Source organism: Ruditapes philippinarum, unplaced genomic scaffold, assembly GCF_026571515.1.
Source record: "Ruditapes philippinarum isolate M1 unplaced genomic scaffold, ASM2657151v2 ctg2449_1_1_1_1, whole genome shotgun sequence".
Classification (NCBI taxonomy): domain Eukaryota; kingdom Metazoa; phylum Mollusca; class Bivalvia; order Venerida; family Veneridae; genus Ruditapes; species Ruditapes philippinarum.
The window spans coordinates 72,541-95,431 of record NW_026852463.1 but is presented as its reverse complement, the minus strand read 5'-3'; the positions used below and the strand labels follow the sequence as shown (position 1 = coordinate 95,431).

The 22,891-nt window shown below is 31.3% G+C and overlaps 2 protein-coding genes across 35 annotated transcripts in view; one reads left to right on the top strand and one right to left on the bottom strand.

Moving 5' to 3' along the window:
* Positions 1 to 5,758: 5,758 nt before the first annotated feature.
* Positions 5,759 to 12,523, bottom strand: LOC132713456 (PITH domain-containing protein CG6153-like). 2 transcript variants are annotated; one of them, XM_060696075.1, is made up of 7 exons: positions 12,500 to 12,523; positions 10,226 to 10,433; positions 9,910 to 9,953; positions 9,266 to 9,343; positions 8,329 to 8,433; positions 6,753 to 6,861; positions 5,759 to 6,053 (listed from the first exon to the last, which is right to left on the bottom strand). In XM_060696075.1, the coding sequence occupies exons 2-7, from the start codon at positions 10,424 to 10,426 to the stop codon at positions 5,952 to 5,954; spliced, it is 639 nt and encodes a 212-aa protein (XP_060552058.1). In that variant the 5' UTR covers positions 10,427 to 10,433; positions 12,500 to 12,523; the 3' UTR covers positions 5,759 to 5,951. The 2 variants fall into 2 exon arrangements, with proteins under 2 accessions (XP_060552058.1, XP_060552051.1); XM_060696068.1 differs by lacking the exon at positions 12,500 to 12,523 and adding an exon at positions 12,319 to 12,471.
* A 48-nt stretch (positions 12,524 to 12,571) lies between these two features.
* Positions 12,572 to 22,891, top strand: part of LOC132713227 (trichohyalin-like) — a 56,864-nt gene continuing 46,544 nt past the window's right edge. For 32 of the 33 annotated variants that reach the window (XM_060695822.1, XM_060695799.1, XM_060695865.1 and 29 more), the window contains exons 1-2: positions 12,572 to 12,728; positions 22,460 to 22,577. In XM_060695822.1, coding sequence (XP_060551805.1) covers positions 22,467 to 22,577 — 111 coding nt within the window. In that variant the 5' untranslated portion in view covers positions 12,572 to 12,728; positions 22,460 to 22,466. Of the gene's footprint in view, positions 12,729 to 12,824; positions 12,974 to 22,459; positions 22,578 to 22,891 lie in introns of those variants that run through there. The other variant, XM_060695738.1, reaches the window with a different exon arrangement.

The window sequence follows — 22,891 nt, the reverse complement described above, 5'->3', positions numbered from 1 at the left end:
ACTTTAGAATTTTGGGGCAATTTTTTAAAAAAAAAAAATTTTTTAAAATTTTTTTGGATTAACCAGTTTTCCCTAAAATTTTTTGGCTATTGGAAAGGAAAAATAGTGTTTTAAAAAGGTTTTCAATTTTTACTTTAAAAATTTACTGTGTTTAAACATTGGGGAACTTTTGAACTTTAATTTGGGTTAGACGGGAAAATTTAATGAAAGATAGATTAAATGTTAAAAATTTTTTTATTGTCATTATGAGTTTTTCGGGTTTTAAGGGAAAATTTTGTATTTTAGGGAATATTTAAATCTCAGAAATTTTAACTTTTATTTAGTTTTACACAGATAAATTTTTAATTTTTTAAACGGGTTTGGTTTTTTTTTTTTAGTTGGACAGAAAAATTTTTTTAAAACCAAAAAGTTTTTTTTCCTGCTTTCCCCCTTACAATCAACTATACTACATAAATACATGGGGGAAAAAAAAGCGAGGAAAAATTGGGAATTAAATGGTTTATTTTTTTTTTAAAGCTATGAGCAATGCTTCAGGGGTTGAGCTTTGTGTTTCCAACCCTGTTTTTTCCGGGCCCCTCGTCGTTGCGGCGTGCGTCGTGGCGTCTTTTCAATTTTTCATATAAAAAACTCCTCTAAAACCCCAAATGACTGCATTAAAAACCAAATTTTTAACAGAAAGGGAATTCCTTGGGTTGCCCCCTTTCAAAGTTTTTCCAAAGGGTTTCCCGGGGGGTTTTGTTGCATATGTAGGTACAGGGCCAAAAAAAGGGATTTCAAAAAAAAAATTAAAAAATCTTTTTGTCTGAAAGAAAAAAGGGGGGCCAAAAAGCTTTGTTTTTTGGTTTTTTTTTGCTATTCATCTATGGTCCTCTCCCAAATTGTTTAAAAATTTTGTCCCTGTGCAAAATTGGCCCCCGCCCCGGGGGGGTATGGGTTTTTCCCCTTATTGTCTAATAGGTAAATCTAAAAAATCTTTTTCTCTGATTGGAAAGGCTACGTTGATATTTGGCATGAAACTTGTGTAGTAGATCTATAAAGATTGTTCAAATAATGGCCTGGGGTCAAAATTGGGCCCCGGCCCTGGGGGGTCATTGTTTTTCTTTAATAATATATAAAAACTTAAAAAATCTTCGGCTAAAATAAAGGGCCCTAGGCTTTGGATTTTGGTAATATGGTATCATCTATGGGTCCTCTCCCAAAATTGTTCAAATTTTGTCCCATGTCAAAAATTGGCCCCCCCGGGGGGTCTAGGTTTTTCCTTTGTGTTTATAAAATCTAAAAAAATTTCTCTCTGTTTTGGGCAAGGCTACGATTAGATATTTGGCATGAAACATTGTGTAGTAGCCTCTACAGATTGTTGAAATAATGGCCCTAGGGTAAAAATTGGGCCCGTCCCGGGGGGGTTTCATAGTTTCAAAATATGTAAAAGTAAAAAAAAAAAAATTTCTTCTAAATTTGGAAAGGGGAAAAAAAAATTTTTGGCAAAAATATTGTGTGTTTAAACTCTCCAAAGATTGTTCAAAAAATGGCCCCTGGGGTCAAATTGGCCCCGCCTGGGGGGTTTTGTTTTGTTTTAATTAGTGAAAACTTGAAAAATCTTTATGGTCTAAAAAGTAAAGGGCCCTGGGCTTTGATATTGGCCTTTGGGTTCACTATAGTCCAAACCAAAGTTGTTAAAAATTTTGTTCTAAAAATTAAAATCGGCCCCGCCCTGGGGGTCATTAAATTTTCCCTATATGTATATAGTAAAAAACTTAAAAAATCTTCTTTTTTAAAAAAAAACCCAAAGAAGCTAGAGCTAAATTTTAGCATTAAAACAATCTTCTAATGGTGTGCTACCCAAGTTTGTTCAAATAAAAGCCCTGGGGGGGTCAAAATTGGGCCCCCGCCAAGGGGGTCATTGATTTTTCCCTATATGAAATAATAGTAAAAAACTTAAAAAAAATTCTTTTGAAACAGAACCATAAGAGCTAGAGTACTAAGATATTTAGCATGAACCATTTTAATGGATGTCTACCATGGTCGTTCAAATAAGAGCCCTGGGTCAAAATTGCCCGCCCGGGGGTCATTCATTAGCTCGATTTTTTTGGTTAACGATATATAATATTATATATATACATATGTATGTATCTATATTGTATATATATATATCTTATATATATGTATGTATATATATTATTATGTATTACTTATTGTATATATGATATATAATATAATATATATACATACATACATACACACACACACACATATATATATATATATATATATCTTAATATATATGTATGTATATATAATATATGTATGTATCTAATTGTATATATATATATCTTACTATATCATCATATAGTATGTATCTATAATGTATATATATTTATCTTATATATATATGCATGTATATATATATGTATGTATCTATATTGTATATATATAATATATATATATATATTATATATATCATATAATATATATATATAATAATATATATATTATATATATTTATATACAATATATATATCTATATATGTCACACACAACACACTATAATATATATATATATTAGACATAAAAAATCTTCTTTTAGAAAACCCAATAAGCTAGACCTTAGTATGTGTAGGCAATGAAACATCTTTCTAATGGGTTCAAACCAAAGTTTGTTCAATAAAAGCCCTGGTTTAAACTGGCCCCCCTCCGGGGGCCTATATCAGGTGAGGATTGGCCCTCCATGGCCCTCTTTTTAATCAAAATTTTACCCCCGCAAATTTTGAATGAGTTAAATTTTTATGATGATTATTACAAGAAGTAGCTCAGTAACTCATTTACATTTTATAATTATGATGAAAATGTGCAGGCTTAATTTAGCAAACCCTTTTCTGACACCCAGCTTTTCTTTTAAAGGGAAATTAAAATTAAAATTTTATGTATTTTAGACTTTAAAAAACCAATGCAGAAGTGGTTGAAAAGGTTTCTGTTGTTAATTTATTTTAAAAAGATTATCTGTAGCCCGTAGTAGGAACTGAATCCCCCCGATGTGCCCCTGGGAGAGTTTAAAGGCAGCCCCTTTCATCCATGCCATTTTATCAAAGGTTACCTGTAGCTATTCAATCGTATTTTTTTTTAAATTCCCTAAAAAATGACAATTGATTTAGTCCAGATTGAAAGATGGATAAGTCCAATTAAAGTATTTGTGAGGTAAGGGTTTATAATAACTCTTAACTTATATATTATTCATGTCATACTCTGAACGTTTTGCCTCATATTGTTATAAATGAGTTTTTAAATTACTCAAACAGCCACCATCACTGTTCTTTTATTTGATTATAATATGATATTTAATATTCTGACATTCATTGTAGATCTTTTTAAATTCAATCTGGATTTTCCTTAAGATTTCTCGACGTGCTAATATTTCACAGCTATTTTGTGTATTCATTTTAAAATACACAAAATAGCTGTGAAATATTAGCACGTCGAGAAATCTTAAGGCAAAGATAGAAAAGTTTGTGTAGTAGATAATTATTAATTGTAGATCTTATTTTGTTATTTTTGTGATTCTTAGTATTAAGATACAAAAAACAACAAATTTACTGTTATTCATTTTATAACATAGCCTAGGATAGGTGAAGATTTTAATGGATTTTAAAACAAGGACTATTGCATGCAAATTAAAGAGGTTTTTGAATGGAATAAAATATGAAAGTCCTTTCATCCTGTAAATGATTTAGTAATTTTGGTAACATATGCAAGCTAGAACACTTATGATGATTATTTTATCAATATGCCTTGTATATAGATGTAATTTAGCTAATTACATAAATAAATGACTTAAATCATGTTTGACACAAATGTGGCATACATCTTCTGTCTTAAAATTGTGTTACTATGTGTTCTTAAGTATATGGTATGATGAGCAAAGACTTGTATCAAAATTATATTTGGTGTCTGTATTTTATAATGTATCAAAGAATATCAAATAGTTTAAACTATTCAGTATTACTCTTCTATGAACTTTTTTCACACATTTTGGTGTTTTATTGTGTCCGTAATTTTTGGTACTTTTAATATTTTCTTTCATTAAAGGTGATCAGTTGACACGTGAATTCCCCATATACACACCTTCCTAAATTTTTACTAGTGTTTTAATATTCTTTAAACTTTCTAATCACAATCTGCGGATATTAGTGTAAATTAGAACGTATTTTATGCTGTTGCTCAAATTATTCACCATGTATCGTGCATGTTATAGAAGATCATAACTAGTCATATATGTCTCCATTTATAGTGTGTGCTACCGTTATAAATTTAGCGTTTATTTAGCAGATAACCAACTAGTGTCCTTCGTTTATATTTAACAATTTCTGAAGTTATTGCTTACTTTTATATAAAATTAAAATAAGAGATTTTAAATATTCTGGTATGGATGTTTTAAAGAAACCTGCTTATATTTGAGTGTTGAAAAATGTATACAGTGGTTAAGAAAATGCTGTTGTTTTTATAAATGAAAACTGAGCACATCAACATGACATAGTAATAGTAGTTGTGCTAGCTTAGGAATGCTACATGACTACATCTGCCACATATTTTACTATTTCTTAGCACTATATTTATTAGATGTAAAAGAGGTAAAGTTTAAATAAGTCTCCATGTTTGGTGAGGGAGAAATTACTTTCACTACATTCGTAACTATTTTCTCCGTTGATTAATTCTGAAATCTTCTCAATGTGATATATTTACATTTTCCTCTATTTAAACATTCTGTCGTAGTAATCTAGTATTTTACGTTTATTTAAGTGTATATTTAGTACAGTCACATTTTTCTCCATTTATTATTGTAGTTTAAAGTAAAACTTTTGTGAATATTTTTATTGCTGTACATTATGTTGTATATTATATATAAATATGATCATGTCTTTTATCAGTAAAGCATTGCAAATTGTTGTTGAATTAAAATGCAATATTAAAACACTAAAACAAGAATGTTCAGTTTTACTTTCTGAAAGAGGTATTCCATTAGGTGCAGGTGTTTGCTAATTCCTTGTCCCTAATTGCTCTGGTCCAAATATTTACACTATACTAGGTGTTTAGTTAGGATTCTACACAAGTTCATATGTTTTGAATAAAGCAGTATTAACTTTTACTGTTCTGACTATATATTGGACTCCTCTTGCTGTGAAAATGGAGCTTTATTAGTTCAAGGGGGTTTCAACATCATAAAAGTAACAAGCCATCTTTATAGTCTGGTCAGACAACAGAGATATAATGTTAAATACTAATTGGAACCGTAGTCAATGTTTTCCAATATGAATGGTTAAAATAAACAATTTCCGGTTTTTCTTGTGCAAAACATTTAACCACATTTTTCCATTTCTTTTTGTAGTCACTGCTCACAAACGTATCAAAACAAAAAACATGTGTTTTTTTTGTGCAAACCAGGTCAACCAGTGACTATGTATTATCTCAGTGTAGCGACTGGATAACAAGTTAGCCAATTTACATTGAACTGTAAACACCGGAACGGTCCATACAGTAGATACATTAGGATGACAGTAAACCTCACTTATAGAGCACAATCAGATATTGCACACTCACTAGGCCCTAGCCTTAAAGAACGATAACTACAAACTAGTTTCAAGTTAAACACAAAACAAGTATAATGAAATAGCGCATATGTAACGAATAAGCAAAAAAATTTTATTTTATGAGTAAAATCTTGTCAAACTGTTACTCCAAACTCCAACGCAAATATATTATAACATAGTTAACCTTGGAGATAAAATATTTTATTACAGGAAAAACACATGCCATTTTATTGCAGAATGAATTCAGTTATAGCCATCGGCTATTACACATGCAAAGAGAATACAAACATAAACCCATTAATTATTTGCACATATCACTGGTGTAGGAATTTCATTAGCACTCAATATTAGACACTAAATGTTTCACTTTCTTCAGTGGATTTGCTGATTTACAGAGTCAAATAAGTTAGTTTTATGATCAGCAACATTTGGAGAGCTTTCATATGTGCATATTGTAACTTCATGTCTGTGAGCCTGAAAAATAATAAGAGATAATAATAACAGACTGTTGTACTTCCTACAGGAAGTTTTGTTTGTTTGATTGGGTTTTACGTCACACCGACACAGCATAGGTCATATGGCAACTTTCCAGCTTTACTGTTGGAGGAAGACCTCAGGTGCCACTCTGGAAGTTACTGTAAACAATTTTTCCCAATGTTTCTATTAGAATACTAAAATTTATAAAATGTTTTCATCATTATTATAATGTGAAGTAGCAATGTATAAGGTTCCTACAATAATTCTCGCATCTTTACTTACAAACAAATATCCTACTATAAACACACATTACATTCCAAGTTAATAATAAAACTGGTGGATACTAATGTACCTTGATTCTGTGTGTGACAATTTACCTTTTTCTACATAAATACCTGCAACTACCTCTACATGAATCATTATCATACAGCAATGGAGACCAATTAATGGAAGTTTATATATAACTCACCATACATAATACTAGATCTAGTTGCTAGGGTTATAGAGGCTCATAGGGAAGACTGGGCTTGCCTAACTATGTTGCCTCTTTAAATAAAGTCTTTATTATTATTATTATTACTTTCAACCATTCGTACAAGGCCATAATTATTACTTGTCAAATGACGTATACACTCATTACTGAGTTAAAGATGCAGGCAAAATCACTAAAAAAACAACACAAATAGATTATTGTACCTGTGTAAAATCTCCTTTCAATCCAATATAATACACCTTAGACGTCTCACCACCAAAATTAGAGGGGAAATGTAAAGATATACACTCACACTGGTTAAACCTGGCTGCTCTGAAATCACAAACGTATTACAAATGTAAATTAAACTATTCAATCAATGTTTCATAGTTGATTTTTTTTCAGGCAAATATAATTGCCAACAGTATTTCAGTCATAAACAAACAACTATCAAATACAAATCCATTATCTTGTTTTTAGCTTGACTATTCGCAGAATAATCAACTAATGCAGTCACCCATTTGTCAGCGTCGACGTTGGCGTCCCTGTGGTTAAGTTTTTGCATGTAAGCTGGTATCTCCATAACTACTGAAGGGAATGGATTGAAACTTCACACACTTGTTCTCTGTGATTATCTTAGATGATTGGCACAAGTCCCATAACTCTGATTTGCTTTTTTACATAATTATGCCCCTTTTTCGACTTAGAAATTCTTGGTTAAGTTTTTGCGTGTAAGCTGGTATCTCCATAACTACTGAAGGGAATGGATTGAAACTTCACACACTTGTTCTCTGTGATTATCTAAGATGATTGGCACAAGTCCCATAACTCTGATTTGCTTTTTTACATAATTATGCCCCTTTTTGACTTAGAAATTCTTGGTTAAGTTTTTGCGTGTAAGCTGGTATCTCCATAACTACTGAAGGGAATGGATTGAAACTTCACACACTTGTTCTCTGTGATTATCTAAGATGATTGGCACAAGTCCCATAACTCTGATTTGCTTTTTTACATAATTATGTCCCTTTTTCGACTTAGAAATTCTTGGTTAAGTTTTTGCGTGTAAGCTGGCATCTCCACAACTACTGTAGGGTTTGTACCTTTTCGGACAATTTTATGTATTCATATAGGTAAGCATTATTATACTCAATGAAACACCCTTGTGACAACTTTTCGAATAGTCGAGCGTTACTGTCCTCCGACAGTTCTTGTTATATATGTTATTTTTTTTATTTATAACTGTGTTCAAAATTGTTTCTGGTTTATTCTGGCTGGCTTTAAATTTAAATATGAAGGTCCACAAGACAATGCTGTATGGCAAAAATCTAAGATCTAGGCATTGTAGTTTTACTCAACATAACTTAAATGTGTTTTCCTACTTAAGTTTATGTAGTGACCCTTGGGGCAAAGCCAATTTTGACCCTAGGGACATGATTTATATGTCTTTTGTAGAGGACTACAAGCTAAATTACTAGGTTCTTTAAATTCAGTTTCTGAGGAGATAATTTTGAAGATTTCACTTGAAAAGTTTATTTTTAGTTCTTGTGACTTACTTACACAGTGCATCACACTGGATCCATTTACATATTTGTAGAGGGTATCCTTAGGATCATTCCTGTGAAGTCTGGTCAAAATCCACCAAGAGGTTTAAAAGGACATGTTGTTCAAAGAAACTGTGGACAAACGACAGACATATTGCCATCACAAAAGCTCACCTCTGAGCACTGCTCACTTGCAACCGGCAGTGCCAACTGATCTAATCAGTAAAGGTTTTCTCTTTAAGAATCTATATAGACTTACTTTGTAGTGTATTCTATTTCCCCATTGCGATCTATAGCCAGCTCAAATTCTTGTTCAGGTTTACTAGCTGCATCATCAAATGTCATATTTGGTCGATTCTTAAACCTGTAATAGTCAAATAAAAGTTTGAACACATCTGTGAATGTTTCCAAATTCATAGAGTACCGGTATATTGAATGAGTGTAGGTCCAATACTGTATCAAATTTATTGAATGTGTTGAATAAAATAATATTATGCGAGCCTCTGGCAAGCATCAAATTGTTTTATTCAACAAGTTCAATATATTCAGTAATAAACCTACACCAATAAAATATTCTCTTTATGGCATACCCAAAATGAAGACTGTATAATGTGAAAAAGAATCATTTTTCACTGACATGCCTATAGTGTAACATTAACATTTAGTGCATCTTTATACTATGTTTGTATAATGAAAATGACGTCATGTTAAAGAATATGCACGGCCTTGCAGTACCATTTTTATGTAGTTGCAAAAGTGGTAAGGGTATATGATAATTTTCCAATTTCACCATTTTCCTGTTTAATGTAAAATACTGCTTACATCTGTGCTAGACATGAATGGTATTTTGCACAAATACAGTCCATGAACACGCTCCATTTAACTGAGCCTGCAACATTTTGCAGTTTTGGAATCCCTTTTCTGTTTTACAACTCTTAAAATTGATAATAAACCATTTTATTTACAAAATACAAAATCATGCAAAGAAATACTGATGTGTTTTGTTTTTCACATCATGGATAGTGGTTGGCCTCTCAGAGAAGGGGAACTAATTGAAATTAATAGACACCAGGAAATTCATATATGTCAAATATGTAAGATTTTAATGACTCAATCCTAAAAGATACAATTGACAATTCCTATTAACAATTAGTGAAATGTTGTAGCAGATATTTTGTAGCATATAAATTACTTACACTCTCATTTTATTAGGATGTGTGTCTTCTTCACCACCGATGATTATTATTCCTTTTAACTTTACACTACCAGTAAATCTATTGATAATAAAGAAAATATTTTAATAAATAAACATTTTATACTTTTGTTTATAAAGATTTTATCAGTCAATTAACTTCAATTTTATCATTTTAATGACCTACATTTCTTATACAAAAGCTCAAAGGAGCTAAAGAGATAAATAAACAACACAGAATGATAATTATGGTAAGGTTTTTTTTTTTTTTTTTTTTTTTTTTTTTTACTTCTCAATGTCATTTAAAGGCTTATGTCACTTTTGGTTGACAAAACAATTTATATTTTTGGCATTTTGAAAATTTTGTTTTTACATTTTACTTCTCAATGTCATTTTAAGGCTTATGTCACTTTTGGTTGACAAATAACAATTTATTTTTTTGGCATTTTGAAAATTTTGTTTTGAAGGTCAATGTTATTTGTGAGCCTGTACATGCTGGCTCAATTGTAAAGCTGTTTTTATCGTAACTGTAAACAAAGAGACAGGCTGACAGAAAAAATATGTCTGATTATCAGTGAAGTCAGGGGCATAAACAGTGTATACAGTAATATACATAATAATCAGAAATAGTTATAACATTAAACTTACGGAATATTAAATAATAACTCTTCATCACAGTCACTCTCGACAAACTGAAAAAATTAACCCAATTTTCTTTATTAATCATAGTTGAAGCATACATTTTTCTCAAGGTTTATTTTTAAAGCAAACATGTGCATTTCAATTCAATAAAATAATGTATATAGTAATTGGTAACAAATGTACTTTAAAACACGTTTGCCATTTTTAAACCTTAAAACAGTATTTTGCAAACATTTAAAAATAGTTCTCATTTATAGTTTCATTTATTCTTTAGTGATTTACTGACAAATTGAAGCTCTTTTGTTATTCTTATAACAGTTACCTTTTCCTTGTCCATGCGTTGATCCCAAGCTTTGAAAACCAGTTTTCCAGACCCGTCATCAGCTTCATTCAGACATTGAACTTTCTCTGTATCTATTTTCAGATATAAACTGTAGGCTGCTGCTCTATCAGCATCAGTCACATGATCATGGTCATGATCATGACCTCCACAACCACCATGACTGTGACCATGACCAGACATGATGTACCTGGATTAAGTATAAATAAATATTTCATATTAAAGCAGTGTCAAAAAATTTATTTCAAAACTTTTAATTAAGGACAATTTATGCTGCAATTTACAATTAGTTAATATTGATGACAATGTCAGTGTAATGGATAGTGCATGACCATAATAATATATGAGGATTGATTTCTTGGATAGATGGCCCTATTTTGTATCAAATATCTGACCAAGGCAATGTGTGGTTCACTTGTTCTAATTTTTACTTAGTAATTAATTGGACAGAAGAGAATAAGCACCAATTTTCAATAGTAAATGAAATGACAGGTGTTTAAACTCACTAAGATCCAGTATGATGAGAAGCTGTTTACTATATAATAATCTACAGAGCAACAGATAAGCTTTAAAAGTGAATTGGGTATTACTGAATACTCCATCATTTCCTTTGGAATTGGGTATTGGCTCCATTTAATTGGGTATTCCAAAACTCGATACCCTATGATTTCAAGATCAATTGGGTACTAGTATTCAATTATGAAGATATGAATTTTATGGTTTATAAAGAAAATAGAATAGAACAATTTACTAGAACTTTTCACAATTGTTTTATTTTTTTATATAAAATGCTCATGTTATATTTCATAATATTTTTAACATGTTCGTTTTCTGACTGATTTTTGGTTATTTATGACTGTTTTGTTTCAAATCATTTTCCCTTTTGTACGACGCCATATTGCCCTCAAAGCGTCTATTGATACAGCTGGGACCTACTTAATGACGGTCTCCGCAAAATCAACGGTCTCTGCCGGTTTGTTAAGACCGTCGACCTGAGTAGACAAATTGACGGTCTTAGCTTAATTGATATGGCTTACGGTCTTTGGATACCGGGACCGTCGAAGACCGGAGACCGTTGATTAGTTAGCATTGATTCGGAAATATTCGGATAGCATGCATATCGATATAATTTGTCCAAAACTACGAGCGAACGACAGATTAATTTTGCGGTGGTGAAAATGACAATACGCACGGGTTTTTAAGACAATTGCGTATTTTATTTTTTTCAATGGGTTTTGATACGCATTCTTAAAAAATCAATTGCGTATTTTATAAAATTAATTGCGTAAATACGCAAATACGCACCTTATCTGTTGCTCTGATCTAAACAAGGGATATAACTTGAAGAGCCTTCCGATTAGCTCAACAATTAGAGCGTTGGACTGTGAATTGATGACCAAGGTTCAATTCCGGGTAGTGCAGGTCACTTTCGTTGTGATTGATTTGCACTGAACCTTTGCTCTGGCATGAACAGAACTTATCAGTTCCTTGCAAAAATGAAGGCAACTAGTACTGGTTAACTGCTTGACAGCATGCCAAAGAAGGATGAGGTGGCTATAAACTGTGCTGTGGTAAATTCAATGTGGTTTATCCGCAATTACATTTCTGCTTAAGCAACTTTTTAACTTCATACCCTTTCATTTTCATAATATATAAGTACAAACGTAGCAAAATGGATATATATTTCATTCATGGGAAATTCATTATTTTGAGTTACATGCCTTATATATACTACATAAGAATAATGGGTGTTTGATAGTAAATTTGTTCAAAGGAGATAAATTACATTTATGATAAATGACTGTTCAACAAAAAATAACCATAAGTGGTAAGACAAATGAGCCCAATGCCTGTGTTGAAACTTAGACAATTTACAATATTTGAAAATGAATGAAACATAAATTTGGTGATTTTAATAAACGATTTACAGACAATCCGAATAATTTGTATCCGAAATTTTCAATCTTATTACTATGCTTGATACACTAAATTAATAAGATGACAGTGTTCAAAAAACAATCATGTCAGAAGGAAATAATTGTCTTTATCTTAAATTATATGTTCTATAGACCTACAGTAAGTAAATTTCGGAAAAGATCCTTTTTCTTAAATTCAATTCTCTACAAGAAAATTTCGGTGCGTCGTGATAATAACTTTCTGTAAGAATGAAAATTTTCATGATTGAACGAATTAAAAGGATTCTGTTAACTCTTTTTCATTTCTAAACATTACAAATTGTATTACTTTAAGGTTTACTTTCCTGGCCTACAAAATCGCGTCGTATTAATTTCATAGTAGATCTACGTGACTTAATTATTTTGAGAAGACCCCTTTGATTGCAGGTGCGCGTCTCGAATACAGTATCATTTCCGGTGATGCGAATGTTGACATCTTCTACTAGGAATGAAATAGTATAATCGAAATTTTAGATAACTATTGATTTTGTGGACTTATGTTGTGATTGTTTTATTTTCATATTGATAAGGTAAAAATTATACAATATTAATTAATACATGACACATTAAATCATCTACCATGGTTGTAAATAACTACCAATAAACATGTGTTGCTAACCACGCTCTAAGGTTTAAAAAGTGGGCGGGGAATTATTATACGTTATATGTATAACAACAGATACAATGTAATAAGGATATAAATTAATTAATTAATTTGACCATATCATCTTGTTATCAAGATTATAAGTGAACAGAAGGCAATAGATTCACAACAGTAAGTAATGACATTTATGTTCATTGTTGGATGCACTTTGATGTATAAAAAAGCCCATAGGGCCTACAGTATGTTTTTACATAAACAGAAATTATGTTGACTCTAGGATAGTTGGACTGAAGAATGAATTTGGGAAAAGAGCATTATTTCAGTCTTCGAGATAAGCACTGGTTCGCGGCCCAATGCCGCTGAAACTTAAACACAGTTTTGGTGATTATTGCAAGGTTGATGGTCTGATGGATTTCGAGACGTTTCGGCCCCAAGACGTATCGGCCCCAAACTACCCAAGACGTTTCGGCCCCGGACGTTTCGGCCCTTTACCAAATCGGCCCCAGAATAAGTACTGTATTTTAAACCGATATATTAATAGCATTTCAATAAATAAATGAATCAATTAATATATATATTTAATCATTTTGTATAAAAACTAGATTATAATAGTAGTAGGGTTCCAAAAGTAATCAATACAAACAGAACAGAACATTAACTTTATTTGAAAAAATATAATACACAAACAAACAATTATTTACAACATATATAGATGATATTTAATTTGAAAGATTAAGAAGCAAGACACAAAACAATACACGAGACAGACATTAAATTATCATCAACAACTATTTAACAGTGACGAGTTTGATGAAACGAAAACAATAACAAATGAACTATCGGTGCAATATATAAATTTTTGGGAAATCCTTTCTAAATCAATATATTCAAAACTGACCTACCTGTATCGCATACCTATATCGGACATTTCATAATATTTACACTTAAAATCCGATTGTAAGTATTAAATCACAGTTAATATCCAGCAAATAATTTCTCTAATTTAATTTTATATATAATGCAATTATTCCAACAATTATACGCACAAACACTTTATTTTCGAAAGTTATAACTTATCTATAGCAGGTACATAGCATGTTAATATAATTTGGTTTCAATTTTTCAATCAGTTTTATATTACATCTAGCATCTATCATTATCTAAAAAACAATAATAATTAAAAATATTATCATGAGATGATTGCAAACCGTTTTTCTTAACATATCAAGCAATATACTAAAGTGGGGCCGAAACGTCTCGCGGAAAAGGGCCGAAACGTCCAGGGGCCGATTTTTCGACAGGGGCCGATTTGGTTTGGGGCCGAAACGTCCTGTTTGCGTCTGATGGGCCATATTATATTTTTTGGCCATAAAATATATTAAGAAACAAATAATAAAAATAATAAGCCAAGGTTTATTAAACAATCTTTTTTTTTCTGTCATTTTTTTTTAAATGCAACCCATCAATTTCAGTCCCAAATGACCAAAAACAGTTCGAGAGATGGCCATACAGTTTGTGTTGAGTAGAAGCAGTTATAATTTTCATACTGTATGTGCCCTGTAATGTTAAAGATTTCTTACTGTATGTTATTGTTCTAAACCTTGTTATATCTACATGTTTTTGATAGAGAAAAAAGTATTTGGACTATTTAAATTGAACTAATTTAATCATTTATATGTGGTGGTGATTTTTCGTAAAGGCACTTAAAGAGTTCTTTGGCTATAGTTTTCATTCTTGATAAATGTACTGTAGAGAAGACATATTTACATGTACTTTTTTTAATAGTGTGTTATATTTAGAGTTAAAATCATTGAAAACTGTTCTTAGATAGATACATTTATGCTGAAGTTTTTCAAACTTTTCTGCGTTTTGACAGTTATGTATAATTCAGCTTAAATGTATAACTATATTCTATCATGACTTCATCCATCCATTTATCAAACAATAGATTCATTTGGTAACAATAGATAAATGGTCATTGCCCTTTAGTCACTATAATAAGTGATTAGATTTTTAAAATAAAATTATTTGTATTTCTTTGGAAATCATGTAATATTGCTGTTTAGAAATTTGAATTTTCAAATCTCGTAACATTTTAATGACTATCATTCTGAATAGTTTATAGTGAATGGCTATATAAACATTCTTATTAGGTACATGTGTTTCCTATCTTTGTTGAACTATAGTTCAACTGACAATGCCTCAAATATCACAATGTTGTCAATTTTTGATTGCATTACATACATTAACACTCAAGTTTCAAGTTCAATGTAAATAGTGACAGGAAAACTGGCAGCTCATTTAGGATCTTCAATATCATCTCTAGTCTAATGACAGTACATGGCAAAATTTGATGTCTACTTGTAATGTTTGTATTTTTAAGTGGCTCTCATAAAAGTATATTATTTTTTAAGACTTTTAAGAAAAGGGCACTTGATTATTAATGATATTTATAAGATTTCAGGTTTTTGAATAATCCTGCAATACATGACAAATTTGAACATTGTTAAAGTAGTTCAGTTGAATGGAATGTTTATTTAAGAGTTGTTTGTTATTTGAATAAGTAAATGTAATCTTCCTAAACAATATAGTTACATTGAATTAATGCATAAGATTGAGTCTATTTTTTCATGGATTCTAATTGACAAATTTTGTATTTTAATTGAAGGTGGACATTTGTTTTTTCTTTTGTAAAAAGTTTTTTTTCCCCGGCATTAAGTAAATTTTTTCCTCTGTCCAAACCCCTGCCAAATTTTTCCTTTAAAAAAGCAAAATTTTGGGTGTTTTTTTATTCCTGTATTTTCCCATTTTAAAAGGGTTTTTTTAAAAAAAGACCCCCTTTTTTGGTTATTTTAAAAATATTGGCCAGGGTTTAATTTTAAAACCCGAGTTTTTCCCTACCAATTGGGGTTTTTCAATTAAAAACACAAATTACAATACAAAATACATGATTTAGTGAGTTACAAAGTTTTTTGGCCAAATTTTTTTTCCCCCTTTTTTTTCCTTTTGTATCCCCTTTGAAAAAAAGGAAACCCAGCATGGGTTTTAAACCTTTCAAAAATTTTAAAATCTTTTTTTTAAGTTTCTCCCGGGAACTTTAATTTTTTTCAGGGAATATCTTTTATTTTTAACCCGTAGATACTTTCAAAAGTCCCCCTTTAAAATTTCCCAAAGGGGTGATCATTTTGGGGACCAAAACTAAAAAAATTTTTATTTCTTTTCCCCATACAGCCTTTTGTTGTAGAAAAACGGGGGTAATCTCTTTTCGATGATTTTTGGGGTCACTGGATTCAAGGTCATAAAGTCATGAGTGCTAAAATAAATGTTTATACTTTTGCTTTTATCGCCCAATGTCTTCCATATTTTTTATGAATTCACCTTTGGCAGTCCCCTAATTAGGGTGGTCTTAGGGATTACTGGGGTCGACTCAAGGTCACTGTTGATAAATTTAGGTTTTTACCATTTTGCTCATGTAGCCTTTTTAGCTCACCTGTCACAAAGTGACAGGGTGAGCTTTTGTGATTGCTTTTCGTCCGTCGTCTGTCCGTCCTTTGTCCGTAAACTTTTACTTTAAATGACATCTCCTCATAAACCACTAAGCCAATTTCATCCAAACTTCACAGGAATGTTTTCCTTTGGTGGTCAACCTTTAAAAAATTGTTCAAAGAATTTAATTCCATGCAGACTCTGGTTGCCATGGCAACCAAAAGAAAAAAACTTTAAATATCTTCTTTTAAAAACCCAAAGAGCTAGAGCTTAGATATTTGGCATAAAACATCTTCTTAGTGAGTGTCTACCAAGTTTGTTCAAATAAAAAAGCCCTGGGTCAAAATTGGCCCCGCCCCAGGGGGTCATTGATTTTCCCCTATATGCATATAGTAAAAACTTAAAAATCTTCTTTGTAAAGAACCCATAGAGCTAGAGCTAAGATATTTAGCATGAAACATGTTCTAATGGGTGTCTACCAAGTTTGTTCAAATAAAAGCCCTGGGGTCAAAATTGGCCCCGCCCCAGGGGGTCCATTGATTTGTCCGTATATGCATATAGTAAAAACTTAAAAAATCTTCCTTTAAAGAACCCAAAGAGCTAGAGCTAAGATATTTAGCATGAAACATGTTCTAATGGGTGTCTACAAAGTTTGTTCAAATAAAAGCCCGGGGGTCAAAAATTGGCCCCGCCCGGGGGTCATTGATTTTCCTTATATGTGTATAGCAAAAACTTAAAAACTTCTTTTGAAAAACCATATAGCTAGAGTTTAGATATTAAGCATGAAACATCTTCTAGCTGAGTGTCTACAAGTTTGTTCAAATAAAAGCCCGGGGTCAAAATTGGCCCCGCCCCAGGGGGGCTATGATTTTCCCTATATGCATATAGTAAAAACTTAAAAAATCTTCTTTTAAAGAACACAAAGAGCTAGAGCTAAGATATTTAGCATGAAACATGTTCTAATGGTTGTCTACAAAGTTTGTTTCAAATAAAGCTCTGGGGTCAAAATTGGCCCCGCCCCAGGGGGGCTATGATTTTCCCTATATGCATATAGTAAAAACTTAAAAAATCTTCTTTTAAAGAACACAAAGAGCTAGAGCTAAGATATTTAGCATGAAACATGTTCTAATGGTTGTCTACAAAGTTTGTTCAAATAAAAGCTCTGGGGTCAAAATTGGCCCCGCCCCGGGGGTCATTGATTTTCCTTATATGTGTATAGCAAAAACTTAAAAATCTTCTTTAAAAAAACCCCAAATAGCTAGAGTTTAGATATTAAGCATGAAACATCTTCTAGTGAGTGTCTACCAAGTTTGTTCAAATAAAAGCCCTGGGGTTAAAACTGGCCCCGCCCCAGAGGTGTCATTGTTTTTAACTATATGTGTATAGTAAAAACTTAAAAAATTTTCTTTTAAAAAATCCAATGAGCTAGAGGTTAGATTTTAAGCAGGAAACATCTTTTTGTTGGTGTCTACCAAGTTTGTCCAAATAAAAGCCCTTGAGTTTAAATTGGCCCTGCCAAAGAGGGGGGGGGGGGGGCAGGTCATTGTTTTTCATTATATGCGTGTAGTAAAAACTTAACATCATGAAACATCTTCTAATGGGTGTCTTCCAAGTTTGCTCAAATAAAAGCCCTGGGGTTTAAACTCAGGGCCCGCTCCAGGGGCCTATATACAGGTGAGCGACCTCAGGGCCATCATGGCCCTCTTGTTTATTGACCAATCTTTCATATTTGGTAAGAAAATAGATTGAATGGTCCTCTACCTTAAGATTGACTTAAGGATCAGTTTGTCAATGTCACTGTGGTCACTCATATAAAAAATATAGTTTTACATATTTTTTGATACAGCCTTTAGTTATTTACTCATGTCTTTTATATTTAGTAGGTACGCACCTTAAGTAAACTTCACTACTTTAAGTTAAAGTTGGGTCACTGGGTAAAAGGGTGTTAAAACTAGAATTTTACACTTTCGCCTTTACAGCCTTTATTCATTGACCAATGCCTTTCATATTTGGCAGGAACATACCTGGGCTGGTCCTGTAACTTTAAATTGAGTTTGAATAAGGTCAAGGTTGTCCTTGCTTAAATAATTTTCATGCTTTTCTTCGTACAGCCAATACTAATTTACCTATATAGATGTCTTTAATATTTCGTAGTTAGATACCTTGGACTTTTCTCTTAATTTGGGTGTAGTTTAGGGTCACTGGGTTCAAGGTCAAGTATTTTTTATGCCCCCCTTCGAAGAAGAAGGGGTATATTGTTTTGCTAATGTCGGTCTATCGTCTGTCTGTCGGTCTGTCCATCGGTAGACCACATGGTTTCTGCTGATTACCTTAAAAACTATTTATCACAAAGTCTTCATAATTCACATAGTGATTGGTCATAACTAGTAGATGGCCCCTTTTGATTTTGGGTTCACAATGTCAAAGGTCATGGTCACAGGGGTCTTTAATGTCAGAATGGTTTCCGCTTATTATCTTGAAAACTATGCATCAATAAGTCTTTATATTTCACATAATGATTGGTCATAACTAGTAGATGACCCCTATTGATTTTGGGGTCAAAGGTCAAGGTCATAGAGACCTTATATGTCAGAATGGTTTTCGCTGATTATCTTGAAAAGTATTTATCACAAAGTTTTCATATTTCACATAGTGATTAGTCATAACTTGTAGATGACCCCTATTGGTTTTGGGGTCACTAGGCAAAGGTCAAGGTCACAGGTGCCTTAAATGTTAGAATGGTAGTATGTTTTTAACTTATTATCTTGGTTACTATGCATCACTAAGTCTTCATATTTCACATACTGATTGGTCATAACTAGTAAGTGACCCCATTTGATTTTGGGGTCAAAGTCACAGGGTCCTTGAATGTTAGTATGGTTTCCACTCATTATCTTGAAAGCTATTTATCACAAAGTCTTCATATTTTTCTTTTTTCCATAACTGAACACTTCCATGTACCCGTTTATGGCAAGTTTCTATAACAAAATAACCAATAATGTGAGTCAAGGGCTAGAAAGGGGGGCATATGTGTCGTTGGACATTTCTTGTTTATGTATACTTGATTAACCTTTATTTGCATGTAAAATATTTTTCAAGTTTATTAAATATTACAATGACATGCCAATATTCATCCAAAGGTCATGACTCTGTCAAGTTGATACTTAAACTGTTAACAATTTTTCATGAGCAATCTCCTCTTTCATAATAGAGTTTGGTTAATACCTTTTCTGACAAGTATCTTGATCTGCCTGCTTACCAAACACACATTTTTTGCTGTTTATGTTTTAGGTTTATATCATTCCTTTCTTTATGTGTATTTACAAATATTTAATTTTATGATTTCTTTTTATTTAATGGAAATAGAGAGTGGTAAACTTGGTACAACCCATAAAATTTAAATTTCAAATTTCTGTTTAAGTAGGGACATGTAAATATCTATATAGTTCTTTAAGTTAGGCACTGTATGTTAGAGGAGGTGAAAGGGTTTACTGTAAAGATTAGGAGTAGATTTAACAACTGAGATCACAAGTACAAGGGTAAACAGTGGAAGATCCATGCAGGATTTACCTATCATTGACTTTAGACATCAAAGACTCATCTAGGATTTGTTGCCATGACAATGTCTTTTAAATCTAATGTAAATAAACATGTAAACTCTTGACAAATTCAAGTTAATTGACTTGTGCTAGAGTTAATTTTATTGGCTATATACTGGTATATTAAACTTAGTGATTACTATTATCTATAAGGTATGATATTTATAAATAATTTCATTTTATAACTGAAAATGCTGTTTCTTTAACTTAAATTAAGTATCATTGAAATCGATTCAAATAACGTTTCAATTATTTTAATATGAAATTCATTAATTTTGTCATATTATGTTTTGTCGTATTAACTTTATGTGTCAGTGACATAGATTGTGAACATTTATACATTCCTTATAACATATTTTAAGTTTGGTTTGAATTTTTGAAAATATATTTACTTATCTGGAGGCAGTCTGATTTAATATTATGGCTTTAGACGACGTAAGAATAAACCAGTAACATCACATTTTGCACTCTTAACTTTAAGTTATGAATTTTATTCTTTCATTATTCAAAGATTTTAATATGGATATTTCTGTCATGAATCTAAGAAAAAAATCTTAGAATATGGACATTATATAGTAAATGCTTGATTATTGGCTGTATTAATTGCTTTATCATGTTTGTACCCTCATAAATTCAAGTCATGACTTCTTGTGAAACTTGATCTCTTTAGTTAACACAAATTTATAGTATATAATGTAAAAACAATACAGCTGGAAAAATAAACAATAACTTTGATGAACTGATAGTAACTATCTTGTGTTTGATCAAAGATTCCTTTTTTACATAGTAATTATTAGGATAAAGGTTAACTTATTTTATTGTTTATTTTTACTTCTGCACATATAAATAACCAATGCCAAATTTAGTTCTTTTAATAGGCAACATGGGATAAATTTGTAATGTTGACTTAATAAACCATTTTTTTAATGATTTATATACACCTTTTTGAAGTGCCTGAAATAGTTGTGTGTTTTTTTTTTCAGTAGGTGAGAATATGTTTTCAGAGTGTGTAAACCCTTTCATACAGCTTATAATTTTTTTTTTTAAATTTATGTGGATATACATCAATTTTGTATTGACAAGAAAGACTGGAATTATTTATGATATTCAACATTTTTGAATAGATGAGATACATGTTTAATTGGATACAAGATTTTATACTCCAATATTTACTGCATTGCTTGTGAGATTTGTTTTCCTATTCCTTTAAAATGGATGAAAAAGATAATTAAATGGTTATTTCAATTACAAATTATGATACACATCAATATACAAGTGGATATTTGATCTGTACTGAAATATTAATCAATTGATCTGAGTCAAAATCATAGACGTTAAAGTACTGTTTATCAATTTCCAATTGAATCAGTGGTGGTATTTATTTACTCCTAATTGTTAAATAATGAATTGATTTTATATTTAGATGATATTAAAATATTTGATTTGCTGCCAATAAGGTTAAGCCAGTTGTAGGCAGTTATAATACTCTCAAAACATTGCAGTATATTGTAAACACTTAAAGCTCTTGTATAGCATAATAATATACTGGTAGCTGAGGAAATATTAATACTGTATTTAATTTCAATGTCTTACCATTTGTTTGCACTGAAAAAATAGTTTAAGTAATCTGGACCAATCACCAAAGAAATTCTTACCAAAAGCTGGAAGTTTTTAAAATCAAATATTTCAAGCTCTTGTTCATAAATAATATAATAGTTGTACAATTTATGAAACAGCTTTGGTGGCGAAAAGGGTTGTTAACTCCTAGTTCTGTTTATCTAGCATATGAATTTTTAAAACAATTCCCTTTACCCAATAGCTTTCTTTTGTTGGTGCCTGTTAACACAATCTTGTTTGCTTTCTGTATATAAATAATATTCCTGTGTAAATCATTGCTGGTTTTCTGTTGTTGTATTTTTTTTCCAAAAAGACGAAATTTTAATGTTATAATACAGTGGTAATACAGTCAAAAGACAGACGGCTACTGATGTGTTCAGTCTGTGTCAAAGAGATGGAGACATTTAGTTTATATTGTGTGATGTTTAAGCTCTTGTTTACAAAATTTAGTGAAAAACGTGCTGATGACTTACAACTTGCAAGACACAAGGCCTGGACTGTGCCTCTTTGTAGAATTTCACAGATTTTATACTCCAACATTGACTGCATTGCTTTCCTGTTCCTTTAAAACTATGGATGAAAAAGATTATCAAATGGTTATTTCAGTTACGAACTAATTGATACACATCAATATATAAGTGGATATTTGATCTGTACTGAAATAGAAGGTTATACCAGTCCAGGGTAAACATGTTGAGTTGGTTAAGTTCCTTTGAAAATAGTATGGGGCAAACATCTGGGCGTTGACTCTGCCTGGGTGAAAAGAAGCAAAACACGGCAGGACTGATGGATAACACAAACTCTCTGAGGAAATATATCAAATTAATCAAATTTTCTTTGTTAATTTTTTATGGTCAGTTTTTGTGATAAAACACTACAAACAGTGTTTTAGCAAAAAAGTACTTCACATATGCAGGACTTAATGACTTAGTATGTAATGTCATTTGTATTTCAGGTGAAAGATGGCAATGACGTTAGCAATGGACCGGGAACCAGAAGTTGCCCGATTTATAGATACATACAAGTTTGACCAGGACATGGCCACTAAACGTGACAGATTTGGAGGTGGAACTGTAAGAATGATATGCAATATTTGTACATGTATTAACTAATATATCATATATATGATCTTTCATTTCTTTTATCATTATAATAAGTGCTGGTGTTGACAGGTAAGATGTAATAACAGACTTTACAATCAACCTTTAATAAAAAAGACAAACAATACAAAAAATCTGAGCAAAGTGTTAGTTTATCATCACTACACTTTGTTTTTATATTAATATCGCACCTGGCTTTTTTATGTCAGGAAAATATAAAAGTAAAAATACTGTAGTCAATTGAACATCATTTTTTTTGTTAATTTTGAAATCCCAGTATTGCTTTA

What these genes read in the sequence shown, in the direction of transcription:
- LOC132713456 (XM_060696068.1), bottom strand. Translation starts at nt 12,422, where the DNA reads ATGAAAATTTTCATTCTTACAGAAAGTTATTATCACGACGCACCGAAA. An exon ending in TTTTCCGAAATTTACTTACT is followed by an intron (nt 10,434 to 12,318) that starts GTAGGTCTATAG and finishes TACTTAATCCAG; the next exon opens with GTACATCATGTCTGGTCATG. An exon ending in CATCCTAATAAAATGAGAGT is followed by an intron (nt 8,434 to 9,265) that starts GTAAGTAATTTA and finishes TGACTATTACAG; the next exon opens with GTTTAAGAATCGACCAAATA.